Consider the following 27,146-nt stretch of genomic DNA (forward strand, 5'->3'; position numbering starts at 1 on the left):
TCATGGAGTGTTTCAGTGTATACAGCTCAAGAATAGTGATGGTTAAGTTTGAGTGCTCAAGATTCAGGGGGAGCCAACAAGGCAGACATCCTTGTGAGAGTCTCTTACAGACCACTAAGCCATGATGAGGAGGTGGATGAAGCATTGTATAGGCAGCTGGCTGACATTTCCCAATTGCTAGTTCTTGCTCTTGTAGCAGATTTTAACTGGCTGGATGTCTGCTGGAAACTCAACACAGCAGAGAGGAGGCAGCCTAGGAGATTCTTGGAGTGTGTGGAATTTCCTGTCACAGCTGGCAAGGGAGCCTACCAGCACTGAGATTCCACTAGATCTGCTCTTTGTGAGTAGGGAAGGAATTGGTGAGAGATGTGGTGGTCAGAATGCCCATCTTGGGCATAGTGACAGAGTTTCTAATTCTTGGTGAAGTAAGGAACAAAACCTCTGCCTTGGACTTCTGGAGAGTGGACTTCAGCCTGTTCTGAAATTGGTTCAGAGAGTCTGCTGGGAAATAAAGAGGTCCAGGAAGGCCAGACACAGTTTAAGAAGAAAATATTATAGATACAGAAGTCAAATGTCCCTATGCGCTGGGAGATGAGCTGTCAGGGAAGCCTTGTCAACAGAAAACTTTTGCTGGAACTCAAGGGAAAAAAAAGGGGCTTATGACCTTTGTAAGAAAGGGCAGGCAACTAAGAAAGAGTCATTATGTCATGTAAAGAGAAAATTAGAGAGAAAAAAGCCCAAAATCAATCTGTCCACTGCTGTGAAAGAAAATTAAAAGTGTTTTTATAAATTATTAACAAGAAAAGGAGGGCCAAGTAAAACCGCAATCCTTTTTTGAATGCAAGGGGAAACACTGTTTCCAAGGATGAGAAAAAGGCTGAGGTACTTAATGCCGTCTTTGCCTTAGTCTGTAACAGTAAGACCAGTAAGACCAATTATTCTCAGGGAAACTAGCCCTTGAGCTGGTAGACAGGGGTGAGAATAAACATCTTGTAATGCAAGAGGAATTAGTGACTTGTGAAGCCATTTGGGCAGTCACAAGTCTAGGGGACCAGATGGCATTTACCCAGGAGTACTGAGGGAGCTGGTGGAAGAGCTCACCAAGCTGCCCTCTATCATTTATTTATCATCAGGTCCCAGATGACTCGGGATTAGCAAACATGTTGCCCATTCACAGAAAGGGCTGGAAAGTGGATACAGGGAACTACAGGCATGTCAGCCTGACCTCAGTACCTTGGCAGGTTATGGAGCAGATTCTCTTGAGTGTGATCATACAGCACATACAGGACAATCAAGGGATCAAATCCAGACAATAGTGGTTTAAGAAAGGCAGGTTCTGTTTAACCAACATGATCTCGTTTTATGACCAAGTGACATGCCTGGTGGATGATGGAAAGGCTGTAAATGATGGAAAGGTTGTGTACTGGTGGATGATGGAAAGGTTGTGTACCTGGATTTCAGCAAAGCCTTTCTTACTGTCTCCCACAGCATTTTCCTGGAGAACCTGGCAATCCATGGTTTAGGCAGATGCCCTCCTCACTGGGAGGTTAAAATGGGTTAGGAACTGTCTGGATGGCTGGGCTCAGAGCATGTGACTGCATGGTGTCACATCCAGCCGCTGTCCAATCACTAGTTATGCTGCCCAGCATATTTTAATTTCAGTACCCACATATAAATTTACCCAATGAATATGCAACTTCCCAATTATTAAGGCAGTGTTCACCAGCTCACTTACCTCCACGGTCCCGAGCAGCTAGATTCTGTCCTCTTCTTAGTGTAACATCCAACTGGTACATTCCAGGGTCCCCAGGGGGGAAATCTGCATTACTAGTTCCAAATGAATTTGTTCTCTGGAGAGGAAAAAAAATTGCAATAGCTAATGTTACTAAAAGTTTCATGTAAGGTATATATAACATCATACCTACTGAACTAAGAAAAGGCCACATCCCACTCCCCCACCTCAGACCTACTGCCCAACATCAAGGAATCTGGCCCTTGATGTTGGATAGGAGCTCAATATGACAATTTCAGTATAATAATTACCAAGATTCCTTTAAGAACAAAACAAAACAAAACAAAACAAAATACACAAACAAACAAAAAAATACCAAAAACCCCCAAAACGACAAAAAAACCAAACTGGCTGAAAAATAATTCTTTCATACAAGGGGGTTGGAAATTGATAGTCTTTAAGGTTCCTTCCAATCCAAATTACTTGATGATTTTAAGAATTACAGTTGCAATTACATTCATATCTAGTCCTGGCCCACTAAAGCAAAATAAGTAAGAAAAATACAAAGCTGGACCTTATAGTATTGTTTGGACTAGCCATTACTAGCCAATCAATCCTCTGTTGATTCAATAGCTATAACATATGCATTGAATAAACATACATAAATTAAGATTTTGTGCTCTACTGCTGTACTTTGCAAGCTATGTGGATTTTTTTCCTGAGAGTTTTGAGGGAAGCTGAGGCAAGAAAATCACCATAAAGACATTAAATGCATCTGTAGTTCTGTATGCCAGGGCAAATATTCTTAGATTAGTTATTTGCATAAAATGTGTCCTAAGAAAATACAGTAAAGGAAGTCAGAATGCAAGAAACTCCCCAGCCCTCTGGAGTTCATGAACAATAAACACATTCCTGTCCAAAATACAAAGTAGAGTAATTATATTTCTTAGTATACACAAGCTTTTGCAAAAACGTTTTTAACATATCTCTCTATGTAGGATCCAATTACAGCACACACTTGGAACACCACTTATAATTTTAAGACTCGAAAAAGTAAATCAATTATACATTCACAGTAGATACAAAAGCTTAATCTCTTACATACTTTGAACACTGTATTTACATACGCTCATGCTAGGAGCTAAATCTTTTAAGAGTAGTGCTATTAATATTTTATTATGTGATTATGGGTCCTCTGCAAGAAAAAAAATATTGCATGATGGAAATATCTCAGAACATGTATCCAGTGCTATACCATTTCAACAAGAAACCAGTTTTATCTCTTTCTTCCTATTAAACCCTTTCTTCTTTTTAAAGTAATACTAAAGCCAAAGCATGAAGACACAAAATAAAGGCATTTCAATACCTGGTTTATTCTTGTTATTTCAGAGTCATAACTTCAAGCCCTAGCACATTAACTTTTGCTGCCACACATAAAATGCTATCCAAAATGCACACTGGCATGTGCATTGGTTCCACAGCATGAAAGAGGGACAAAGAATGTCTGGCAGTAAAAAAAAAACAAACAGAAGAGTTTCCAACAAATTGCTCCTCTTTCCATCTGCCTCCATATCCTGATTTTGGAGCAAGAGTTTGCTCTTGCTCCAATTATTGATTTAAATACAATATAAAATTTTACTTTTGCAGCACCACTTGCAGAGCCTAAGACAGTACAGCAAAAGTACAGCAAAAAAGAAAATAAAACCAAGTTCTCCATTTCTCCACTAAAATGATAAACATTTTTCAAGAAAGAAACCACAGCTTCCTTGCCAGTTCTGCTACATTGCTCTCTCCACCTTTCTCCCATGTCATTATCCTCCCTTGTTTTATCACAAATTAAAAACTCTCTTATGTTCTCTTCTCTGAAAAGCAACTACTGCAATCATGCCAAATCCTTCTGGGTTTATCAGTTGTTTCTTACAAACACAATGGGTCACCTACAAACAATGAATTGCCAGCAGAGGGATTTAGACTCTAAGTTTTCCAAGGACTGAAGGAAGTAATTGTCTTATTTTTACACTTCTTTTCATCCTAGAAATATATTGCCCCAACCTGTTTTTATGGGGTTGTGTAACAGTTTTTTTAATGAAACCATTTAACCATTTACAGCAACTGAGTTCCAGAAGAAATTAATATGGTTACTTCTGTTACCAAGAAGTAGACAAACCAGTCAGTGTGCAAGCACTCGCCAACATCTCTTAGGATTGTACATATGTGCAAAGATGTAACCCCCCTAAAGGAACAGGACACTGAAATCAGAACTTCTGTTGGAAATCACACACAGTGCACTCAAACACTTCATATGAACCAAAGTAAACCATCCTTGGCCAATATCAAATGGAACAGGATGTTATTGGATATGTGGGAATAAAACTCATAAAGTGTTGCCCCTAGGCTGGAAAGGCATTTGTACTTTCAAAGCCTTAGTCCTTAACATAACAATAATTGATAAAGACCAGGTGCCCACAGGACTATGGATAAGAAGCTATTTGGAGTGCATAAAATGCACCTTAAATGCCGTAACTGAGCGACCAAGAGCAGAGCACTCAAGCTACTGCTGTGACAACATTCTATAGCTTTGTATGGTGGTTTTTAGCCTGGCTAGGAGTAAGTGAATTGGAGAAAACAATAATGGATTAAGAAAATTTTCTTTATATAAAAAGATATACATATAAAAGATTAAAAAATTTATATAAAATATATAGAGAAAATCATACTATAGATGTCATTACTGCATTGCAGAAAGAAGTTAAGAGCTTGTCACATGTCACTTTACAAAAAAAAAAATGGCACTAGATTTTCTCTTGGCATCACAAGAAGTATGCACTGTCATTAACATCAGTTGCCCTGTATATATTGATCAAAATGGTAGAGTGTCTACAGATGTCCAGGAAATCTGGAAACAAACACAAATTTGACAAAGCACAGCTCAAGATGACACTTCCTGCGGACACTTCCTGGGGATCTGAAGAAATCTGGATCAAACCTACTTCATGGTTACCCACCTGGACTTTTAATACATGTTTGTAATTGTCACCATAATAATAACAAGCAATAACAATTGCTCTGTGTGTTTTAGTCTGCATTGTGATTCAGCTGTTGTAATGTTGTACACATAAAATGAAATACAGATATTAGACCAGCTCCCTTAAGGAATTTAGTCTCCAGAGAAGGGGAGACTTGATAAGAGCAGTGGAACAGAACAGCATTTTACTCTCATAAGGACAGTCAAACAGAATAGCACAACACTGGAGAAATAGAGAAAGGATGTAACTTAGGCAAACAGGAGTTGTGCAAAACACAAGCAGGATGCCAGCTCAGCTCTGCAAGGCTGACAAAGCAGAAGTTATACAAACCAACAACACTGTGCTAACTCAAAAGCTGGGTATGAGGAAAAGCCACTTAAAAAGGACACTGGACATTAAAGACCACCAAAAAAGACCTGAGAAGGGCCACATAAGGACTTTGACAAGGGGTGTGGTTTGTAAAATACAGTAATACATATACATTAGGTAATCAGGGATAGGTGATGAATATGTAATCATTGTTCATGCTAAAAGCTCTGTTTACCTGACACTCAAGGCACTTGATTGCAGGAAGGATCCTCTGAGTGACCAGCAAAACGCTGGTCACTGAGAGGATGTATGCCTGATTTCTAATACTCAAAATGGTGTTAGAAGAACCTGTGTTTCTATCTGGCCAATTTTGGTACCAAGAATGAGCCACTTTACCCAGGCCAAACACTGGAATAAGTTGCCCAGGGAGTGTCTCTGAAGACACCTGAAAACTGCTCTGACATTGTCCCAAGCAATCTTCCTCAGAGCAAGAGGTTTGACTGATCTGTCTCCAGAAGTCCCTGCAAACCTCATCCATCTTGTGATTTTTTATTGATTTGAAATGTCACAGTAAATAAAGTATATGCTGACCTTAGCTACCTTTCCTCGATGCATTGTTTTGCCTTCCACTTTGTCATGGTTTGAGTCTGGCACAATGCCAGTGCCCCAGTGAAAATATATGCTCCCTGGTGTCTGCTGTGAGATGTGAACAGGAACAAGCAAAGCAGGCCCCCACTTAGAAATAAAGAAAAGAAAACTTTATTAACTAAACTGCAACTTTAAATAACAAGAAACACACAGGGAAAATGAAAACTTCCCAAAAACATTTCCTACTCCCCCCATCAAATTTCCAATACATCTATCCCCCAAATCACCAACTCTTGGTCCATCACCACCCTTCAGACAATCAATTCTCAGTTCATCAAGAGGAGAGGAGTCCTTCTTGTGCCAGAGGCTTCCCCAGCAAACACAGTTGAAACCTCGTGTGTTTCCATGTCACTCATGGCACCACCCGGAGATCATCTGTCATTGTGACCTCTTCCTTCCACGCCCAGTGCTCTCACCACTGCACATGGACCAGAGCTGCTTCTAGGGTTTTCCTTTCAAGGATGCTTTGTCCCATTCCAAAAAGAGCACAGTCTCTCACCTTTGGGACATCTGTCCCCCCCAGATTTCACCCCCTGGGGCCAAGGGGTACCAACCCTCTTGGCTCTGAGCCATTGATTCCCCCTGGATGCAGTCTCTGTGTCACAGGAAACATGGTTCTGTCCATGGTTATAACAAGAAGAGTCCAGCTAAGGCCACTCCATCATCTCTTCCCACCTAAGACTCTCCTCTACTCTCCCGACATCTTTCACTTTCCCAGACCTTCACACTTGCAAATTTCCTTCTTCCCTTTAATCTCTATCTCTCTTCTAGGAAAGGTTAATGTTCTGCAAAGCCTTCATTGTCTGAAAAAGGGTTAAAAGCTCGGGCTCTGCTCGTCCAAAGCTCCCACAAGCGGCCGGACACCTACTCGCTGCACACACACAACCCCCCCCCCCCCCCCCCCGCTTCTTCTTCTCGACTGCGCTGCCGGCACAAGTTATCGAGTTTCAAGATAGCACAGTCCCAAGCACAGGCTGTACTCTCTCCTGGGGGGCTGCCCGATGCCTCCTGGTGCTTCTCCCTCCCACCCTTCCATCCTCGGGGGGCCTCTTCACCTCCCATCGCTGTCCAAGGCCCGGCCTACCTCACCCAGCCGCATGGCTTCCCCTCCCCTGCCCAGCCGGTAGCAGCTGAACGGGGGAGAGATCCGAACTCTTTCCTCACCAGAACCCAAGAGAGCTTCCCCCAGGAGTGCTCTGCTTTTTAACCCCTGTGTTCTCAGAGGTGTATCCAATGTCCCCAATGGCCACACCAGGTGCCAGTATTAAAATCTGAACACCTATTGGTGACCACATCATATCCCGGAAAACTTCTCAAACCACGACACGCTTCTAGTTGCCCTCATATGGCAGTGCTGCAGTTGGCATTCAGAACTACCATCCCCTCCAACCCTTAAGAGAAGAGTATGTCCAAGATACAAGATGCACATAAATATTTTTTTCAAAATAAGCTTATATATATGCTTTGCATTTATGCTGCAGTGCTCATAAAAGTTGTTACCATTCCCTGGACATTTCAGTCGTTCTCTGTGAAGCAACCCATTACTTTCAAAGGCACATCAAGCCATACTATGTATGACTCAACAAACATGAAGCCTCTTTCTACATGTGCTTGTAGAAAGCAAGTTGCCCATGCTCTCAAAAATCCCAAATATGATCTTTTTTCAAAAATGAAAAAAAGCATAATAAATTTAAGTCATCATGAAACAAATCAGATCTGACTTTCAGAAGAATAATTGCAGAATTACTCCGTTTCCAAGACAAGGAAAGACTGAGCAGTTCTGTGCCATTTTGGTTTTAAGATTACTAGAACTTACACGGCTTGTCTGAGTACGTTTTTACACATGCACTTGCACTCACAAATACATGATGCATGCACAAAGTAAAAGGGGAAACAGAAGCAGGGTCTAAGGAGATGAAAATAAAAAACCTGAAAATACAAAAATTACGTATTTTTTTCCTGCCAAAATCAGACTCCCAATTTCCAAAATTATTGAATTGCTAAGCATTAAAATCATTCCCGCATTTCCTTTTTCCTATTTTTTCCAAAGACTAAGTCTCAGACAGATGCAGTACTATTCCACTTTCTGGCAGCTAGCATTTCTGTTACCTCTAGAAAAATTTGCACTGTCACACAAAAAAATTCTCTCACTTGCCTGAAGAGTGCAGAATTACACAGCAAGTGATGTCAAACATGAGAGATGAAAGATAATTCAATTAGGAATCAGAGAGAGGTGTCACTTCAAATCAAAGATGATCTGTGAACAAGTAGCTGTCTCCATTTCAATATAAGAAAAATACCTGAAGTCAACATAAATGCCATATACCACACTCGCTTGAATAATCTCCAATCATTGTATTTAAACTTAAATCATCCATGTTTTCACTACAGAAAACAATTCTAATATATTCCTACCTCAATTTTACATATTAATAATCCAAATTATTTATATAAATACATATAAACACATTCTACATAACATGGGTTATCCAGAATTAGTTTTTTTATTTAAATTATATGACAAAGTTATCTTTTACATTAGGAATTGTATCAGAATTTGAATTATAATGAATTTGTTTTAAAGTAAATATAGCAATAGTATCACAATCAGTAAAACAACACTAAACTGCTTCTAAAATGAACTTCCCTAGTGCTTTGTGTCTCACGAAGATATCTGCAAATCTGAGTTAGCCTTCTGAGCTGGCAACTGCTCAGCAATACTGCTCACCTCCAGATGGTAGCAATGGCTCTGCACAAATATCATTTGACTACTGCTCCAAACTGCAGATATTCAGAATGAAAGTAACCTAAATCTCGCTTCAATTTAGCTTGAAACTGGAATATGGAAAGTGAAAAGTCTTTCCTTAAAATCTCTGTGTATCTACATTTTGCAGTCATTTCAGCTTTATGGATTCAGAAATCACACAAACTGGCACACTAGCCTTGGTCAACCGTACACCTTTATTGTAATTTTATCTATGTTTATAATTTCAAAATGGTAGAGTTAAATATCCTTCTGGCATTCACTTCAAAGCTAAAAAAAGATAAGATAGTAACAATAATTTTTTTTAAATCACTGATAAAGAAAAAAGAATATGTATCAGAATCACTCTCCTCAGGAAGAAACAATGAACAATGGTTTTGGAAGAATCTGTGTATTTTTGTGTCTTCACATACCAGATACTGCCCATACCCCTCTCATTTAATCCCTCTAGGCATCATTTTTGACCAGTGGAAACAGCATAGTAATTCCCCCTTACTTTGCAGATGAAAGGCAGAGCACTCGAGTTATTGCTGTGAGAGGGTTCACAAAAGGACTAGCACATTTGCTGTCTCCCTGACTGCAACTCCGGAAAACAATTAATGCATTTTTAAGTATCACATACATTGCTGTTCTCGTTTAAAGGCATTTTCAAAGAGCCTCACTATTTTCCATAGAGAAAAAGCAAAGATGTTTGTTTGGAGAATAAAGATATCTCCCTTTTGACTGATGCTTCCTTAACTCCACATCGTCCAGTCACTTCCAGGCATAATTCTCCTGGGCCCTCATGCTGAGAACCCGTCCTAAAGCCACTCATTACTTCTCTTCCATGATAGAAAAAGGGCAAAGCAATTGAGTATGGACTGAGAAACACCATAAAGAGTGATGCTGATGGATGCTTGGATAAAGATGTATTATACCAAGAACTCCACACTACAGCATACACACAATGTTGACACTGGCCCCAACAGTGAGTCTTTTGATTTCCTTTTCTTTAATTTTCATAATGTGCCTGTCTCCTTAGTTTCTAAAGACAAATGATGATGTATGTTACACTAAAAAAAGTTTTGTAAATTTGGTTAGTTCAAACCCTCCTACTATGGATAAGGGATCGGTTATTTGGAAGGTAAACTATGTCTCACAGCACTTCATTATTCACAGCACATAATGAACGTGTGACACTGAGTAAGTGTGCATAAAATGTGCATTTTCTGCCAAAGTTCACAAAATAAAAACCCTTTCTGCAGAATCCATGTGCACATTTCAGGTAGATTACCTCACTTTTGAAACAATCACCTGAAAAAGTTCATTACCTATACCAAGAAATAACAAACTGTGGTTAAATATACCTCAGTCTGTCCATTTGAGTAAAGCATTGCATGTTCACCTGAAATACTGGAACAATTTATTCCAGTTATTCCACTTACACATCTGAGGTGTTATTTTTCTTCAGAAAACTATCCGCATGAGTAGCATCCAGTTTCCCAGAGTTTGCTGCACCATTCAAATGAAAAATACCAGCTACAAGAGTTTTGTAATGCTGCTTCCTGATTTAACACTATAAAATAATATGGAATTAATGAGATAGGTCTTGTTAGCATTGGTATGATTAGGGGAAAATAAAATAAAAAAGCAATTGATGAAAAAGCAATTTTAACACCGCAATGTTTGATTAGGAGGATACAAGCATACTACATTAAATATTAAAATATATGTGCAGTATTTCTTTTAACTCAAGAACTCTGTTTAATGGGATATCTTTTTTTTTTTTTTTAAATTTCACAGAATATCACTGCTGGTGAACTACTCATCACAGGCAAATTTATCAGCACCAGGGCTGTTCTCTGTGCAACAGAGCAATTTTTCAGGCTACAGGTAGAAAATGCCACCAGACCAGTCCTCCTTCCTTCCTTCATTTCATTGCCAAGAGATAGACTGGCAAGAAAAATCATTAGTGACAACAGTTAACCAGAAATAATGGCACCAAAACTATGACACATCTTTGAAATAACTGAGGTGAGTTAACTTACTAAAATTTCCCTATACCTTGATCAATGCCTCTGGTTCTTCTCAGCCTAATGACAGAGTACTTAATTCTCTTATAAAAAGTTTTAATACAAAAAGTTGACCTTGATTGTTCACTAAATGTTACTGGTTTTGATACTGGTCTATTTCCTATGTGGTTTAGACTGTATTGTGTTTAAGAATCTACCATTAATTTCAAGACAGTGCTTTAAACTTTTGAGGAGAACTGGTATGTAGTATTTCATAATTTAGTAATTTTTGTCAACTTGAAAGGTCAACTTATGTGTAATTTTTTTGTTTTTTAATCTAGCAAAAATAGCATTTATGGCAACTCAGTACCAGAGGAACAATATCAAAACATAATAAACTGAAATTGCCCTGTCCTATTTTTAATTCTATACATTTTTTCCTGTGACCAGTATAGATGTACTAAACTGTGAAGAGTCATCCTGGATTCATATCTGACATTTGCTGCGCTATAAGAAAGTGAAGCTAACAGCAATTGTATGCCTCCACTGTTTGCAGAAAGCGAGCAGATAAATAGAATCTACAGGAAAAGCTGTCTCCACAGCAAATTTCTGCTTTCATTTAGATGGAAATGTAGATTCTATCATTTCCATCAGACATAATCTTTTCACAGCTTCATGTAACTTAATGTGTAAGCAGTTTACAAAGGAGACAAGGGAGTAACACAATAGCACATTCCTCCTGAAGACAAAATTAATTTTTGCTCAAACTCAAAAATATGTATCCTACACCAAAATTCACATTGCAAGCAGATGCACTCTAAAAAGAGTCACCACGTCCCAGGTTACTCAAAATGAAAGCATCTTTTCCATCATGAAAATTGCACCTGTTCCATTAAAAGAGCACCTGCTGAATTATGCAAATACAAAATACATTTTGATACATTTAAAACTTTAGTCTAAACAGGGCAGTGCTGAAATTAATGAAGTGCTACTTATTTATTATCTTTTTAAGATTACATTTAATTACCCTCAATTAGGAATTTAGTTTCATTGCTCATGCACTGTAGAAGATGATAGAGTATTTATTCTCTACTCCTGGAAATATTCCTCCAGCCCCTCCTGGATTACATGCATTTAAACCCATTCTAGAGCTTCATTACAAAATCAGTTCCATTCATATCTGTGAAACAACCAAATAGGTCTTTCAGTGATTTTGGTTGCACTGCTACCCTGCTGTATAAACCAGGCAATCTGCTCAGTGTGCCTACAGCCAATGCAAAAACCCCTAGCCAGCCATGAACATCCTGGCTCCCAAATCAGGTGTTCAGAACTCAGCACAGATTAACAACTCATGCTAACACACATACAAAAGCCCCTCAGGCTTAAAAATGTAATTTCTAATGATCTCTAGAGCTCTACAGTGACATGTAAATGGGAGGAGTCAATTCAGGACAATACTTGCATTTTTTTTACATTCCCATGAAGACATTCTTGGGACTCTCAGTCATCCCGCAAACTTGGTTAATACCTCCTTTCACATCTTTACACAAACGGGATAAGGCAACCTCATCATGTGAAAGATCTGGCAACATTTCTGGCAGAATGCCATTTCCCTGGGGATTTTTGTTCCTGCCCTCTGGCTTGGAATACTTACAACACACTATTTTTCTTGTCATTTCCTTTGGGTAGATCTTCTCTGTGTATTTCTTCTCCCTACTCTAATATGTCTCATGTCATAAAAATTCTTGACAGAAGAATTTTGATAACAGCATGCCAGACATGCTACTGCAGCTCTTTAAATTTACTTCAGCCATTCTATGGAAATTACAGCTTTCTTCCTGTAATTGAAGAGCTAACTTTTTTTAGGTGGTTTTGACAGTCAGACCCCTAGGTTTTCCTCTGGCAGCACAAGTCACAGGATTTTGCCCTGAAGACCTGAAAACATCAGTCTGCCCTTTAGTAGCACAAGTGGAAACCACAGCTAACATGCAACAACACAAACTCAGATTAAGTACTTGCTCTTTCCATAATGAGAAGCACATATTTTATTTGATATCTCTACCTCTCTTCCTGTCACCTACAACATATATCTCTTAGCTCAGCTGAGTAAAATACCCAGAGATAACACAGTAAAGAGCTGTTGAAATGGAAAAGGTACTCCTGGTAAAGAATAAAGCCTAATACAAACACTATATAGAATTTATTGATTTTATTATATGGCCCCAAATGAGATTTTATCTTACTAGAAATTCTAGTTCTATAAACACAATCTTGAACACCATTGATTCTCACTTTTAAAACTCACAATTTTGAAATGTATCAATAAATACTTTGAAACCCTACTGCAACTCCCAGTACCTGATGCATGAAGATGGGATTCAAGTCAGTGCAGAAAATCAGAGGACGCAAACCTGTGTAAATGTACACTTCTGACAATTTCTTCTTCCTAACCTTAAGTCCTTATTAACTAAGGACCCATTATAGATATCACAGAAGAGAATTTTGTACAAGGCCGTACATTTTACCTGAAAAACAATCAAGGATTCTGAAATAAGTATGCACATGAGAGACTATCCACTCACAGTTAGTTAGTACCCCTACATACTTAGGTACTAAGGGAGCTAGTGTAAAGGAACACATCTAGTGTAGGTAGCTCAGGCTGTAAGCTGCAGACATAGATGCAGGATGAGCTCCAGATGGGAGTCCAGAGAGACAGGAAGCCATGAACTGCCAACCTTCTGCATAACAAAGAGCCCAAACACTGGCGGCCAGGTGAATGGACACGAAGAACACTCACAGGCACCTGGACTGTGAATGTGAAAAAGCCCACAGATTCCTTTGTTCACACTCCTCCAAGAGGCAACTACTCGAGCCTATTCTGTGTTACTGTCAATAACAGATGGCTTTACAGAACTAGAGATATGAACATCTCCTATGGGAAACCCGTGGTCAAACCAACGAGGAAACCTGCTGTGACTGCATGTGAGTGGAGTGTGTGTGGGGGCCAAGCTCCAGTCGGCTCACCGGAGCAGCTTGTTGTGAAGGGGCCTCAGTCGCAGCAGCTGAAATCTCCACACTGGGAGTGTGACTGGCAGAGATTGACTTGTGAATGGTCAGAGTGGGAAGTTTTCTTAGTGGCTGTCATCTTACTAAGTGCAAGTGGACTTTAACAAAAAGCTCTGTAAAGAACAGAGCTATCTTGGTTTACATTTGCAGTGCCAATGCAATGTACTTGCTGAAGACACAAATTTGGTGTAAGCAGATTCCTGAGAAGTGAGACTGGTTCTCAACTCTTGTTTTAACCACTAAAAATGCATCGTTTACTACCTTCACAGGCACAACATACAGTTTCTGTGTTTGTGCAGGTCTCTTATCCACTATTTAAAAATACTATTAACAAATATAATGGCTGAGAGTACATTTCAGATGCCAGCTAAAAGTGTCATGACAGATATTTGCCTAAAATAGAATCCTAAATTAAGAGAGAAGTAAGAAGAACCAGAGAGTGACAAAACAGGTGATACTTCACCTACAAAAAATGCCACACTGAAAAAAGAGAAGTCTATGCTAAAGTAAAATAGCCAGAACTACTACTAAAGCAACTAAAAGTAGAGGAGTTTGAGTAGGTTTATAGAATTGCATACATCCTCTGGTAGAACACATCATGCTCACCACAGATACTGTTTGTAAACTTTAACCAGTTCTGGAAACACAGCTGTTTCAACAAACACCTCCGACAGCAGAAATATCTCCTTCACCTAAGGTGCACCTTCATGTCTCTTGACTTTATAAAGAGGGTTAAACTTTGACCCTTATTCTAAAGCTGTCTTCTTCAATACCTTAAGGACATGACCACCACAAAAATATTTCAGTTAACCTTCATCACTCACCTTTCATACCCACAATAAAGAGGAATTAAAGCAGGGGCACAGACACTAAACAAAAAAGGGACAAAAAATTGTTGGAAGTAATACAAAATTCATAAAGATAGTTCCTCTAAATCAATCTGATACCAGATCTTCATCTTTGTATTAAAGTGCAACATTCTCTGTAATTTTGAGTGCAATTTTGACCACGGAAGGCCATTATAGATAGCACTGTATTGCACAGAGGTAAGGAAGGAGATAGGTGAGTGTATTCCTTTGGATGCAGTAATTTAACTCTTTGGAAGGAAGTGCAAGAGGTGCCCACTTCAGACACAGCATGGGTTTGTAAATTCTAAGGACACCTGCCTGACATTCAGCTCTTCTGCCTGTGGAGATGCAGGATGTTAAATTTCTTGTGAGGAAGATATTGACAATGACATGCTAATATCAACAAACAGGTTAATACTAATTATTATATGTCTTGCTACAGTCACCTGTGTTATACAGAGTGCAAAAATGTGCCACACAGGACTGGTTTTTATATCAGGCAGGTACTTCTTGAATTTGATGTAAACATTCCCAGGAATCTCTAAGTGCTAAAGTGATTTTTGAAATCTATGTGTGCTGTTTAACTGTTTTAAAAACTATTTTGTTTAAAAAGCACCAGAATCAGAACTGTTAATCTTTCACCTATCATATTTCAAGTTTTAGGGACAATGGGAACAATGTATGTGCAAAAACATAAAACTAATCCACCATTAAAATCTATTTTCTGTACGAAGTCTTACTCCTGAAGAACGGAATGGGCATTTTCTCATTTTAGTAGCTTGCATAATATTTATTTTTAAAGAATTTCTCTATGATTCTCTGTGGTTTTTCCATTTATTTGTTTGGTTTTCGTTTGGGTGTAGGGGGTTTTGTGTGCTTGTTGTTTGGAGGGGTTTTTGTTGTGGTTATTTTGGTGTGGGTGGGGGGCTTCTGGGAGGAGGAAGGTGGAAGTGTATTAATTTCCATAATGGTTTCTTTAAAATAGGCCGACCGCAGAATTAATTCTGAGCTCTGAAGAAAGACTAGACCCAAGAGGTTTCAATAACTGAACAGACTAAAGAAAGCTTTGATTTGCTACTATAGCCATTTCCCAGTCTGGTAACCTGAAGAGGAGCTCCTTTTTCTATTAATGAAAAATAGATTTATGAAGAAGATTTCCCCAAGCTTCTTCACAAATCTGTGCTTGATTTAGGACATCTTTATAAATACAAATATTGATGGCAGACTTCAGCAAATATCAACTACACAAAATAGTTGCTTCAGTGTTTTTCAAAGTGCAGTAATTGCAAGGCACAGCATGCTTTCATTCACTGGAACACCACAGACTTTCCAGGAAGAGAAGAGATTGCAAATCCTCTTCATCTCCTCTGGTGATTAAAGCACCTTGGAAAAGGGTAATTTTAATATGCCGTATTTCAGGAGCACATTTCAACTTGTTCTTTTAGGTATGAAGGCACATAATTTGTGCAAATAAAGAAAGAAGTCAAAACTCAGGAAGAAGACAGCTTTTTGCTTAAATGCACTAGTAATAATTTTTAAAAAGTCTTTTAAACATGTAATTGAAAGTATTTGCATTTTGCTTGACGAGATCATAGGTTTTATTTAGAAATAAAACTTTCCTCCCTAGTCTTCATCTCTCTTCATGCTCTAATTAGTCAACTAATTTCACAAAAAAGACTTAGAATATATCAAAGGCCAGCACAGGTAGTTTGTTTTGTGGTCACACGGCACACTTAAATTTGCACTTGCAAATAGAAGATTTTGCTCAAGAAACAGATCAAACAGAAAAACAAGCAGAATTCTTGCTACAATTAGCAGTTAGATACTAGACAAAATAAGCCTTAGGTTACCTACAACACATAGGAATTTCCTTTGGCCCTAAGGTGAATTTAGACCTTGCATACTAAAGTGCATTGCAGCCTGATGAGGGGCCCTCCAAATCCTCCAGATCTGCCATCTACCCCGAAACGTACCTCCTCTCAGTTCCTACTACTGCTGTTCTTTGAGGTAAAGATAAAAGCACAGACCTTCTTACTTGCTCTGAAGACTGTGCTGTGCCTCTGCAACCCAAACCCAACACACCTGACAGTGTCAGAACTCACTGAGCCTTTGGCTTTCACAGAATCATTTGAAAAGTGAAGCATGTGGCTGCGATGACAGGAACTGCCTTTCATAACACCATCACCAACAAAGAGAGACACCTTGGCTCATCCACAGCGTCTGCACAAGGGACTCCAGTCCCACAGTTCTACCCCACAGATCCTGCCCCAAGGACCACCAGTGCCACGTCCTTCTGCAGCAGCTGTGCAGGGGAGGGAAAGCAGCTGGCCACGGCCTGGTCCCTTCTCTCTGTTTTCAGCTGTCTCCTCCAACTTACTTAAAATTTCTGTTCTGGGAGACAAGATTGGAAGTCAGGGCTACCTTCTGAAAGGCACACCACTCTGTCCTTGAGTAACAGCATCATGCCTTCTCGCTTGCACTGTTTTCCCCCACAACCTCAAGCCTCTTTTGTATAAAATGAGATTGTTTTGATTTAAACTGGCAGAGGAAATTAAGAGGGAGAATGATATTATAGGGAAAATTCAGATAGACGGACAAATAGATAAATATAGTTCTTCTATATATAAAGACAGAGACACTCTCACTGCACCCAGTAACTCAGAGGGATGGAGCAACACGTCTTCTCTGGACAGCCTGTTCCAGTGCCTACTACCCTCACAGTCAAGAACTTGTTCCTAGTATCTAATCTAAATGTACTCTTTGTCCCTTTACCCCTTGTTCTATCACTTCATGACCTTCCTAAAAGCACTCTTACAGTGTTTTTCAGAATGTAAATGCACCTGTCTTCATGCAATAGACCTTCACAGAATAATGCAGTGGGACCAAGAATGTAAATTCAAGAACGTGACTAAATCAGTTACACCCTAAATCCATTTAGCTTTGTCACAGAAATCATTTGCCCCCACATGACAACTGACACTGCTAAGAAATGTGAGAGAATAGCAGTTTTTTTTTTCCTCAAAGAATGCAGAACTAGAAACCATCAGGTGCCAGAAATATTTCAAAGAATTGTGATTTCTTTAACAGAATTCACTAATGCATGCTGTGGACATATTTTATATTAAAAATAACTAAATAAAAATTGGAATGTGCTTCTTAAGTTATGATTTTGTTTATTCTTTTGGTAAATAAATCTTATATGAAACATATACTGGAACTACCAATATTTCATATAAGCTATACCAACTCACAGTAACAGTCAGTTACTAATGCTCCACTAATGTTAATTTGACCAAACCCATAGTATTACTACCATTTCTCTACTCCAAAAGGCATAAAAGGGGCACATTTGATTTCCTATAATTTTTTTATTACTTAAAAATTAAAATTATTTTCCTCTTTCTATTCCCACAAAGTAATTTCCTTGGAGAATTATTCCCAATGTATGAAGAAAATACCCAAGAAAAGTTGAAGTGAAACTTAAATTCTTGTTTTACCTAAAGCTTATACTGGCCAGCCATACAAAAAATCACCTTAGTATGACCAATAGCTGTCGAAATACACAAGGAAAAGCACACAGTAAGAGTCCTGGCAGTCAAAACCAATATATGCACTTAGTAGTCAATATAAGCAGCACTTTGTAAAACAGAGGCAACAGTTGTCTAAACGCTTTCCAAAGAATACACAATTCTAGACATCTAGATACAGCCATTAGTGAGATTAAAAAGAAAAATCAAGGAGGAGAGATTTTATCTATATTCCAAATAACATTGGAATTTTCTTAGATGGGAAAGCTGAGTTTATTTCAAAGTTGTTATGATGGGAAGGAAATAGATAAAAATGTTTTGATGGACAGATAACAACAACAATAAGCAACCTTAATGACTCATTCCAGCCTTTCATTAGGGTAAAATGAAGTGGACAGTTTGGCATAGGTCTACATTTGCTTCTGTTATGCTTTCAACATCCTTTCTCTAATTGCTGCTCCACCTCAAGCCTTTCAGGCTGTCACTCACCAGGCTTACATTTTATAGCATAAAACTGGGCAAAAGAAGAAAAAAAGGTAACCTATAGCATCCCTTATCATTCAGCTTGACAAAAAAGTTCCTATGGTTTTTTGTATTTGCAAAAAGCCTATGCGTACTTGACAGAATTTAGAAAATTACAGTATAAATGTAGAATGGAATACCATTCTACAAAAGTTTGTGCTACTTTTTGGGTTTGTTTGTGTTTGTTTTTTCTTTTTTACTCTCAACATTTTCTGGACATCCAGAAATCAGTTTTGCTGCTTTTTCATAGCAGCAAACCAAAATTTTGCACTATCCATTAAAAATTTTAATACACGTGGCAGTAATTTGTTCATCACTTTCTGTACCTTTCATTAAAGCGGTAAGACTTTTATAGCCTGACTAAGCAAAGAAAGACTACATATATAATATGCTTCAGAAGCACAGTTTAAGAGATGTATCTATTTCCAGTGACAATCAACCAATAAACAGGTTTGCATCACATCCTGACCTCAAGTTCAGTTCTCAAAGGCGAACAAGTCTCACAGAACTGATCTGAATTGTCTGTATTAAGGCTGCTTATAGTACTGGAGAGGAATGGCAGGAAAGGTACAGCCAAAATCCAGAAAACTCACAGGAAACTGTTAAAAGAAACAGGAGTCTAAGATTGCAGTGCTAACAGGCAAGACACCCATTGGTTTCCAAAATGCTACTCAACAAATGGCTTTTGTTTTCTATTCTTTCATCTGGAATACAATTAATGATCAATAGAAGCTGCTAACAGGTAACATTTTAGTTTGATCTTGTAACTCACAACATGAAGACTCACTTTAAAAAAGTAGGCTGGAGTCTACGGGATCTATCAGCCAAGGATTGAATTTCGACTTCATCTTTAAATATAAATACAGAAATAGTATCATGCAGAGAAAAACAAAAGCAGAGACTAATTCTTTGCAAGGATTACTTACAGTACTACTATTTCGACACCTTCATTTTGTAACATGTTGTTAAAATTTCTTATTTCAAATAAATGCATGTGCACTCACACAATTCCATGCAGTGTAACACATTTCCAGAAAAGCTGATATATTTTTCTTGCTTCCTATTATTATGTACATTCTAAACCATGCTGCCTTGATATTAGTATGTGCCACAATACCCTCTCTGCAGTAATTTCATTTGGACTTTTAAAAAAAATTCCGACATTTCTAAGAAAGGGAAAAAGTCCATTTGGACAATCACTGTCCCTTAGATTTACAGTAACAGAAGCATAACACTTATAGATGGAAAGTACACACAGTGGACAAATAAAGTACATTGAATTACTCCACTATTTTATTTTGTATGTATGAAAGCAGCTAACATACAAATAAACATAAACTGGCTTCCCAGAATATTGAGGTTATGGGGAATCTTAGTCCAATGCAGATATTTTGCATCTCCTTTAAATAAATGCCCAGCTCTGCAGAAAGTTCCACAACCAGATGCCTCAGTCTACATGTGGAGAAAATTAGTCTACTTGACTAAATCTTGTATGGAATGATAGACCATAACCTAGGTTTCATTCTGCGGAGTGGATTTCATTCTGCAGAGTACTGAGAAGCAGAAGTTATCTCAGCAGTTAGAAGTGAGCATCCTCCATTGCTATTATGCATTAGTGAAATCTTAATTTATTCCATGGCAGTAACCTCCTCTTAGAAAATAAAAGTCATAAAGCTATCACTGAGATGACATTTATTTTAGAGTACCAAAAAGAATTTCAGATGTCCAGCAAGAAAATATGCCATATATTACAACTATCGAAACTTTTATGATACTTTCCATACTAACGATATAATGTGCTACAGAATTTGGAAAATATTGTAAGCATTTTTACCTTTGACATTCTCAGTGCTTATTTCTATTCCCTCCTTTAAAAGTCTAACCTTTTTTTTCCTCTATGTATTAGGAAATAGAGAATAACTGCTCTAAAAATGAACATCTGAAATGAAAAATAAAGAAATAAGATATACCAGAGGAGGACTGCCTTCTAATAGGCCTCAGAAATCTCATGCTTAAATTAAAATAGTATCTATAAAAAGGGATGTGAATCATTGAAATGCTATTTCCCATGTAGCTTAAATCATCCACATTTTTTGTCAGTCAAATAATACTCAAATATAATGATTTTTAAAGAAAAAGGATGCAGAATGGCTCTTTAACTTTTTAAGTTGCTATTCAGGGGTCGTTTCTTCATCTGCAGTTGAAGTTAAGAATGAAAAATGTGAATGTCAAAAGTAAGTAAGCTTACATCAAGATTCTGGAGATCACTTTACTAGAACAAGAACATGCAAATAAAACCATAAACCTGTACACCAAAAATTTATTACAGTAGTCTTAAAAATCTGAGAAAAACTGAAGTGTAAATTTAACTTATGCACAGAAATTATTCAGTGCATATATACATATACACATACTTAGCTGATACTATACTCATTAAGTAATTACCATACAGTTGTTGACCTCGGTGCCCAACAAATCAACGGCTCTTTCACTGCATAAGATTGGTTAATTTCTTCCATTTTGTCTTGCCTAAGAGAAGAAGAATCATCAGGCTACACCCCAGCATGTTCTATTTTTATCATCAAATTACAGAACTCCACACAACGGGGAGACTTTATTTCTGTGCCTTGTTCTGTTTTCCTCTCAACATTAATTCAGTAGCATCTCAGTAGTCACTCATGTTAAATCATTCACATCTGTAAACTCTCAGCACTATAATATCACATCCTAAGCCTCTAGAATCCACTGGATTCTCATCTTCACTGTACAGAGATCAGAAAATCATTAATTATCTCAGACCTTGGCCAAACGACTTCTAGCCAATTTTCTTGCTGCAACTAAGATCAAAGATGAGTAACAGTCTTAACACTTTTCTGCAACTGCTTCATTATTTCATATTCTTCTCCTGCATTGCTCCTATTGACAGAAACACTTTCTTGAGTTTTGGAGACGTTTATTGAATGAAAGTGAAAAAAGTGCATTATTTTGCAGGTTTTTCTTGAACCCAACAAGCACATAAAAAGAAGAAAGAAATTATAAGGGAATGGTACTTATTTTAATAATTGCTTTAAATATTTTTTCCTTCTGTATAAAAGTCTGCAAATCATTTAAATACAGAAAAAAGGTAATTTAAACAGAACTTGTTTTTAAACCAGTCCATTATTTCAGAGTAGACAGCACAGCAAATAACCAAGCAGCATCTTACATTTAAGATGTTCCAGAAAACAAACAAAAAAAGATCTCTGTTTCCAATGGTTTTCCATAAATTCCATTATTTTGCTCCCTAATTTTGCTATATACCTATATAAGATGCGATAATTAAAATCTCTGAGAATAAAAAATTATGTGGGTAGAAAATGCTAACTCATATGCATCCAATGCTGAGAATACTCTTTAAACTTATTAACAGGAGAAAATCTTCTCACGAGGCAACTGTTAAATCAACTATGATCCTTTTCTACCCACACTGCATTTAATGAAGTTATTTAAAGTCTCGATGAAAAATCGTGAGGAAGGATCACCAGATTTCACAATTGCTGCTTCACTTTACCCACTCACTGTATCCACAGTATACCTCCTCCACTCATCTCAAGACCAGCATCAGAGTCAATGTCCTGATCTGAGATGCTCCAGCAAAGGCTAGGACTTGAGCTATTGGGCAAGACACCTAGAGTGTTCCAATATTATTTACAGCTTAAGTATATTTCCAGTTTAAGAAATAGAGTCAAAGCATATACTCCTATGACCTAATATATCCCATAATTCCTATTACTCAGGTTTTCTTCATGGAAAACTGACTACATGTCAAGTCCAAAAAGGCCCATGGAAAACCATGCCAATAAGAGGCCATACTAGAAGTCCTGCAAGAATATTAATTCTGCCTTTTAACAGATAAAGCAGTAACAATGCACAGGCAAAGCAAAACAAGGAATCAATTCACCACTTCCCAAGGACTGGCTGTTGTTCCCCATGTCCAGGAAAGCAGGACTCCATCATGCCTAACAGTGACTTGGTAAGACAAGCACCATCACTCTGAATGTCCTCCACTTCCTTTTTTCTTCCTCCAGCTTTATGTACTGAGCATGAAGTCATATACTCTGGAATATCCTTTGTGTCACCTGAGGTCAGTTGCCCCACCTATTTCCCTCCCAATTCCTTGTGCATCTCCAGTCCAGTTCTGAAAAGAGGAAAGGAGAGTTTTTTCCCTTGTCAGACCAAAAACCTCAGTCACTGCTTTGGTGCTGAAGGTCTCTATCTAAATAAAAAGTAGGCTGTAAGTTACAAAATTATAGTAATGTAATTCAGTAAGTAGCTGACATGCTGGTTTCAACCTGCCATGTTTCTGTCTTGAAAGAAAAATAGAACTTCATAGCATTTTGATTTGCTGCCAGGTACTGGATGTGTCATGAATAATGCTGAGAGAGGATGCCTCCAAACCTGCAGAACTTGTTTTTAAAATGTTCTAAAATAGTACTGTTCTTGTAAGCCACAGATGCTTACACAAACCCTGAGAAATACTCTCCAATTACAAATTACTTGAGTATTTTGTTCAAGTGTTTTGAAACAATCATCTGCAGTGTTCAAGTTCCTGTCTCTCACAGTTACATTCACAAAATCATTGTTGAGAGTGCAAATGATCTTTAACTGTATACTGTGAAAATGTCAGTTTCCAGGTGAATGTGGTTTATGGGATGTTCTCACAGGATGACAGAATTGTTAGGGTTGGAAGATGATGAAGGTTGGAAGAGCTCTCTGGAGATCATGTAGTACAACCCCTCTGCCAAGGCAGACTTAATTCCAGGTGGGTCTTGGCCTTCTTCCTTATATCCCTGCATACTCTGACAATGTTCCTACACGGTCTATTCCCTTCTCTACATCCCATAAATTTCCTTCTTGCATTTGCTTCCTAGGAGCTTCCTGATCCATGCTGACCCATGCAGCTCTTTTGGACCCCCTTCTGTCCCAGAGCTCTATTCCACAGGATTTCTCTGAGTAGGTCTTTGAAGAAGCCAAAGTTGGCCTCTCTGGAGGGTCCTAGAATAGTACTGCTTTGCTTCTTCCATGCAGGACCCTAAGTTCCACCATCTCATGGTCACTTATAGACAAGGCTGCTCCCAATCTTTACATCATCAGCCAGTTCCTCCTGGTTTGTTAGTACACAGTCCAGCAACACACCTTTCCTCTTTGGCTCCTCCACCACTTGCATCAAAAAGTTACTTCAATAACTGCAGTAACTTCCAGGACTGTGTGTTCCAAGCCACGTTGTCCCTCCAGCAAATATCAGGGGGGTTGAAGTTCCCCAGGAGAAACAGGGCCTGTGACCATGAGGTTATTGCCAGCTGCTCATAGAAAGCCAATCAACTCCCTCATCCGGATCAGGTGGCCTACAGCAAACATCCACAAGTGTCACTCATATTAGCCTGCCCCTTAATTCCTACCATAAACTCTCAGATCATTCATTTGTCCCAGGGTAGAGCTCAAAGTATTCTAGCTGCTTTGTCATTTAACAAGCAAATCCACCGCTTCACCTGTCTCACCAGTCCTTTCTAAAAGTACATGTTGTCTATGACAACATTTCAGTCACGTGAGCTATCCAACCATGTCCCAGTAATTGCAATGAGACTGCCTTCTGACCACACACATATTTCTAGTTCTTGTTTATTGCCCATGCTGTGTGCATTTGTATACAGGCACTTCAGAGAGGTGATCATGCAGCCAGATGCTCTAGAAGGTATATAAGAGGATTCACCATAACCATAAACACTCTTGATATGTTTAGCCCTATGATCCTCATCTAGAAAGGCAGTCAAGAATTGTCTCTCATCTGTTGCTGCAGTGGTTTGTATGACCTATTCCCCAGGAGGAAGCAAGGGCATGAGCAGTACCACTTTGGATCCCACCTCCCAAGACCTTTAGTTTAAAGTCCATCTCACCAAACTGGGCAACCTGCTGCTAAAGATTCTCTTGCCCTTTTTAGACAGGTGGATCCTACACCTCCCTAACAGGCCACAATCATTAAAGCACAACCCACTGTCATAAAAGCCAAAACCTAGATGGCACCAGCCACAAAACAACATCAAAATCTGCATTATTTATCTGCTTCTGGCTGTCCCTATTTATCTAACCAGTAGGATAGATGAGAACATGACTTTGGGACCAATATTCTTCACCTGCCTCACCAGGGCTTTATAGCCCAGCCTTCCTTTATCCTATTTACTTTTTGGCTTGCAGCCTCATTTGTACACACATGAAAAAGTAAGAGGAGGGACTAGTCTATGCTCTTGACAATCTGGGGTACCTCTTGGTATGAGCTGCCTAGGAAAGTGCTAGAGTCACTGTCGATATAATCCACTGCATGCCCAATAAAGAATGGAAGTTGTCCTTGCCCCTCCATTTGCAAAAACGTTTTTTATTATCCTTCACAGAAGTGACAAAATTAGGTTGTAATTCGGCTTTTGTCTCTCTTATTTTCTTCTTGCATGACCTAGCAATATCCTTAAAACAATCCCTGAGTTGCCTGCCCCTCTTTCCAAAGGTGATACATCCTCCTTGTCTCCCTTAATTCTTTCAAAAGCTTATCAGGGCAATCATCTTCCCTGTCAGCTCATCTTTCAGCACATAGGGATAGACTGCTCCTGTGCCTTCAAGATTTCTTTCTTGAAGTATGTCCATTCTTAAGGGCTGTTTCTCAAGGAACTCTCTGAATCATTCTTGTCAAAAGACTGAAGTCCACACTTCAGAAGTCCAGAGTGGAAGTTTTGTTGATGCCCACTCTTTGTTTCACCAAACATTAAGAACTCCATGGTCACTGTGCCCCAGATGGCCTCTGACCCCCACATCTCCCAGCAGCTCCTCTCTGTTTGCAAACAGCAGGTCTAGCAGCCCCACCCCTGGCAGGCTCACTCACCATCTGTGACGAGAAGCTCTCCTCTGTAAACTCCAAGAACCTCTACACTGCCTCTTTTCCACCGTGTTGAGCTCCCAGCAGATACCTGGCAGGTTAAATGTCCTACAAGAACAAGGGCTGGCAATCTTGAAACATCCTCCAGCTGCTTATACAATAATTCATCCATCTCTTCATCCTGGTTGGATTAGACTTCTGTTTAAATCCACAAATTACACATTTTACAAGCCAAATTTAAAATATTGTAAGTATGAAGAGGAGATAATTACTCACTGAAGCATCAAGGCTCAGCTTCTCACATATCTTACTTAGCTGCCATGATAAATATAAATTCCTCATGTGAGAATTACATTCAATATCCCTCAATTCAAGGTATTGCAGGAGGTCCAATTAAAAAAAAAATCAGATCACTGAACTTAATGCATTGCTGTTGATACTGGCAACATATGTTCTCCAGCATTTAATCAGGGTACTACCAGTAACAGTGATCCTAAAATTTGGATTAGGCACAATAAATTATTTTAACATAAAAACATTATTTTAATCAGCGATGTTAAAAAGCATTGTGGAAGACTGAATCTGTCAAGAGCATGAATGAGTAACTAGAATATTCATGATTCAGAAATTAAAATAACACCATCGCTAAATTTAGAATGTAATGTTACTATTGCATTTTCACATGGACTAACTCTGCAGCTCAAATAAACTGTGCTGAGGTTACACCTCCATTTAATGGAAAAAAAAAAAAACCAACCAACTTTTTAAGCACAGGGTTCTTAAGTTAATTGTTTCACCCTAGTGTGTCTTTGTGACTTTTGATTAAAAGAACACTGCAGAACAAGAGCTTTTTGACTTTGGAAAGATACAGGTAGCTGAAAAATAAACTGAAAAAACAGGCCATTAGATTTTAGTCTTTATTTGAGGTCCTAATGAAAAATGACAAAAAGTAATTTTCTCTAATATTTATTTCTTCTGTTACTTCATGGCCCATACTCTTCCAGACAACTTAAACAACTATTTCAATCATTCCTTAAGCATAAAAAGTTTATAATGGTGTGCTATAAACTTTTTTTTTAAATATTTTTTTAAAATATGGTTTTTATATTATGAAAAAATCTGATTTCACTAGACTGTAAAAGGCAGAGAGCATTATTTAAGGAAGACTGTCTGAAAAATCTTTTATATTCACTATTACAGAAACAGAAATTTAATTACACTTGTACTGAAAACACGAAGTCCCCATAGCTCATTTATTCTGTATAGAAACCTGTATCATTTCTACAGAAATCAGCTTACCTTGTAAATTTTATATTGCTAATCCATTAAGTTCACATGGCAGAGTAGGTACAGTTTCATAGCCATTAGGGATTCATTTATAAAACTGACAATTTGGCACAGTCTGTACTCAGCATAACCAGGAAAAGTTAGAATAAAAATTGAATCAAGTTCAAGTCAGTGAGGATAAAGAATACTGACAGGACAGATATAATGAACAAAATTTTTTCAGTATCTGGCTTAGAACTCATCTACTTTGTTTCAACATTGGTATCTTTAGCATTAAACACTAAAATGTTTTTTCTATCTAAAGAATTATAAATCTTCTATTTAAAGAGACATTTAAATGGTGATGGTCACAGTTCTGAAATACCTAGAATCAAACAGAAATTTCCACACACCTACACAAAGTTCTTGGAAAAAAATGCTTGCTTCAGGAAGACTCACCAAGGGACTTCAAAGAACAAAAATTACACCTTGCTAATTGGCCAAAACCAAAGTTGTTCCATTATAGCAAAGAACACAAAATGGAAG

General features: G+C 38.2%; 1 protein-coding gene across 2 annotated transcripts in view; it reads right to left on the reverse strand.

The window, feature by feature from the left end:
- The window catches only part of MCTP1 (multiple C2 and transmembrane domain containing 1), a 216,180-nt gene that overhangs the window by 154,853 nt on the left and 34,181 nt on the right, over positions 1–27,146 (reverse strand). The window contains exons 1-3 of one of the 2 annotated variants that reach the window (XM_059492829.1): positions 20,879–20,963; positions 19,221–19,281; positions 1,736–1,850 (exon numbers count right to left, since the gene is read on the reverse strand). In XM_059492829.1, the coding sequence (XP_059348812.1) occupies positions 1,736–1,796 (61 nt within the window). In that variant the 5' untranslated portion in view covers positions 1,797–1,850; positions 19,221–19,281; positions 20,879–20,963. Of the gene's footprint in view, positions 1–1,735; positions 1,851–19,220; positions 19,282–20,878; positions 20,964–27,146 lie in introns of those variants that run through there. The other variant, XM_059492828.1, reaches the window with a different exon arrangement.

Source organism: Ammospiza nelsoni, chromosome Z (genome assembly GCF_027579445.1).
Source record: "Ammospiza nelsoni isolate bAmmNel1 chromosome Z, bAmmNel1.pri, whole genome shotgun sequence".
Classification (NCBI taxonomy): domain Eukaryota; kingdom Metazoa; phylum Chordata; class Aves; order Passeriformes; family Passerellidae; genus Ammospiza; species Ammospiza nelsoni.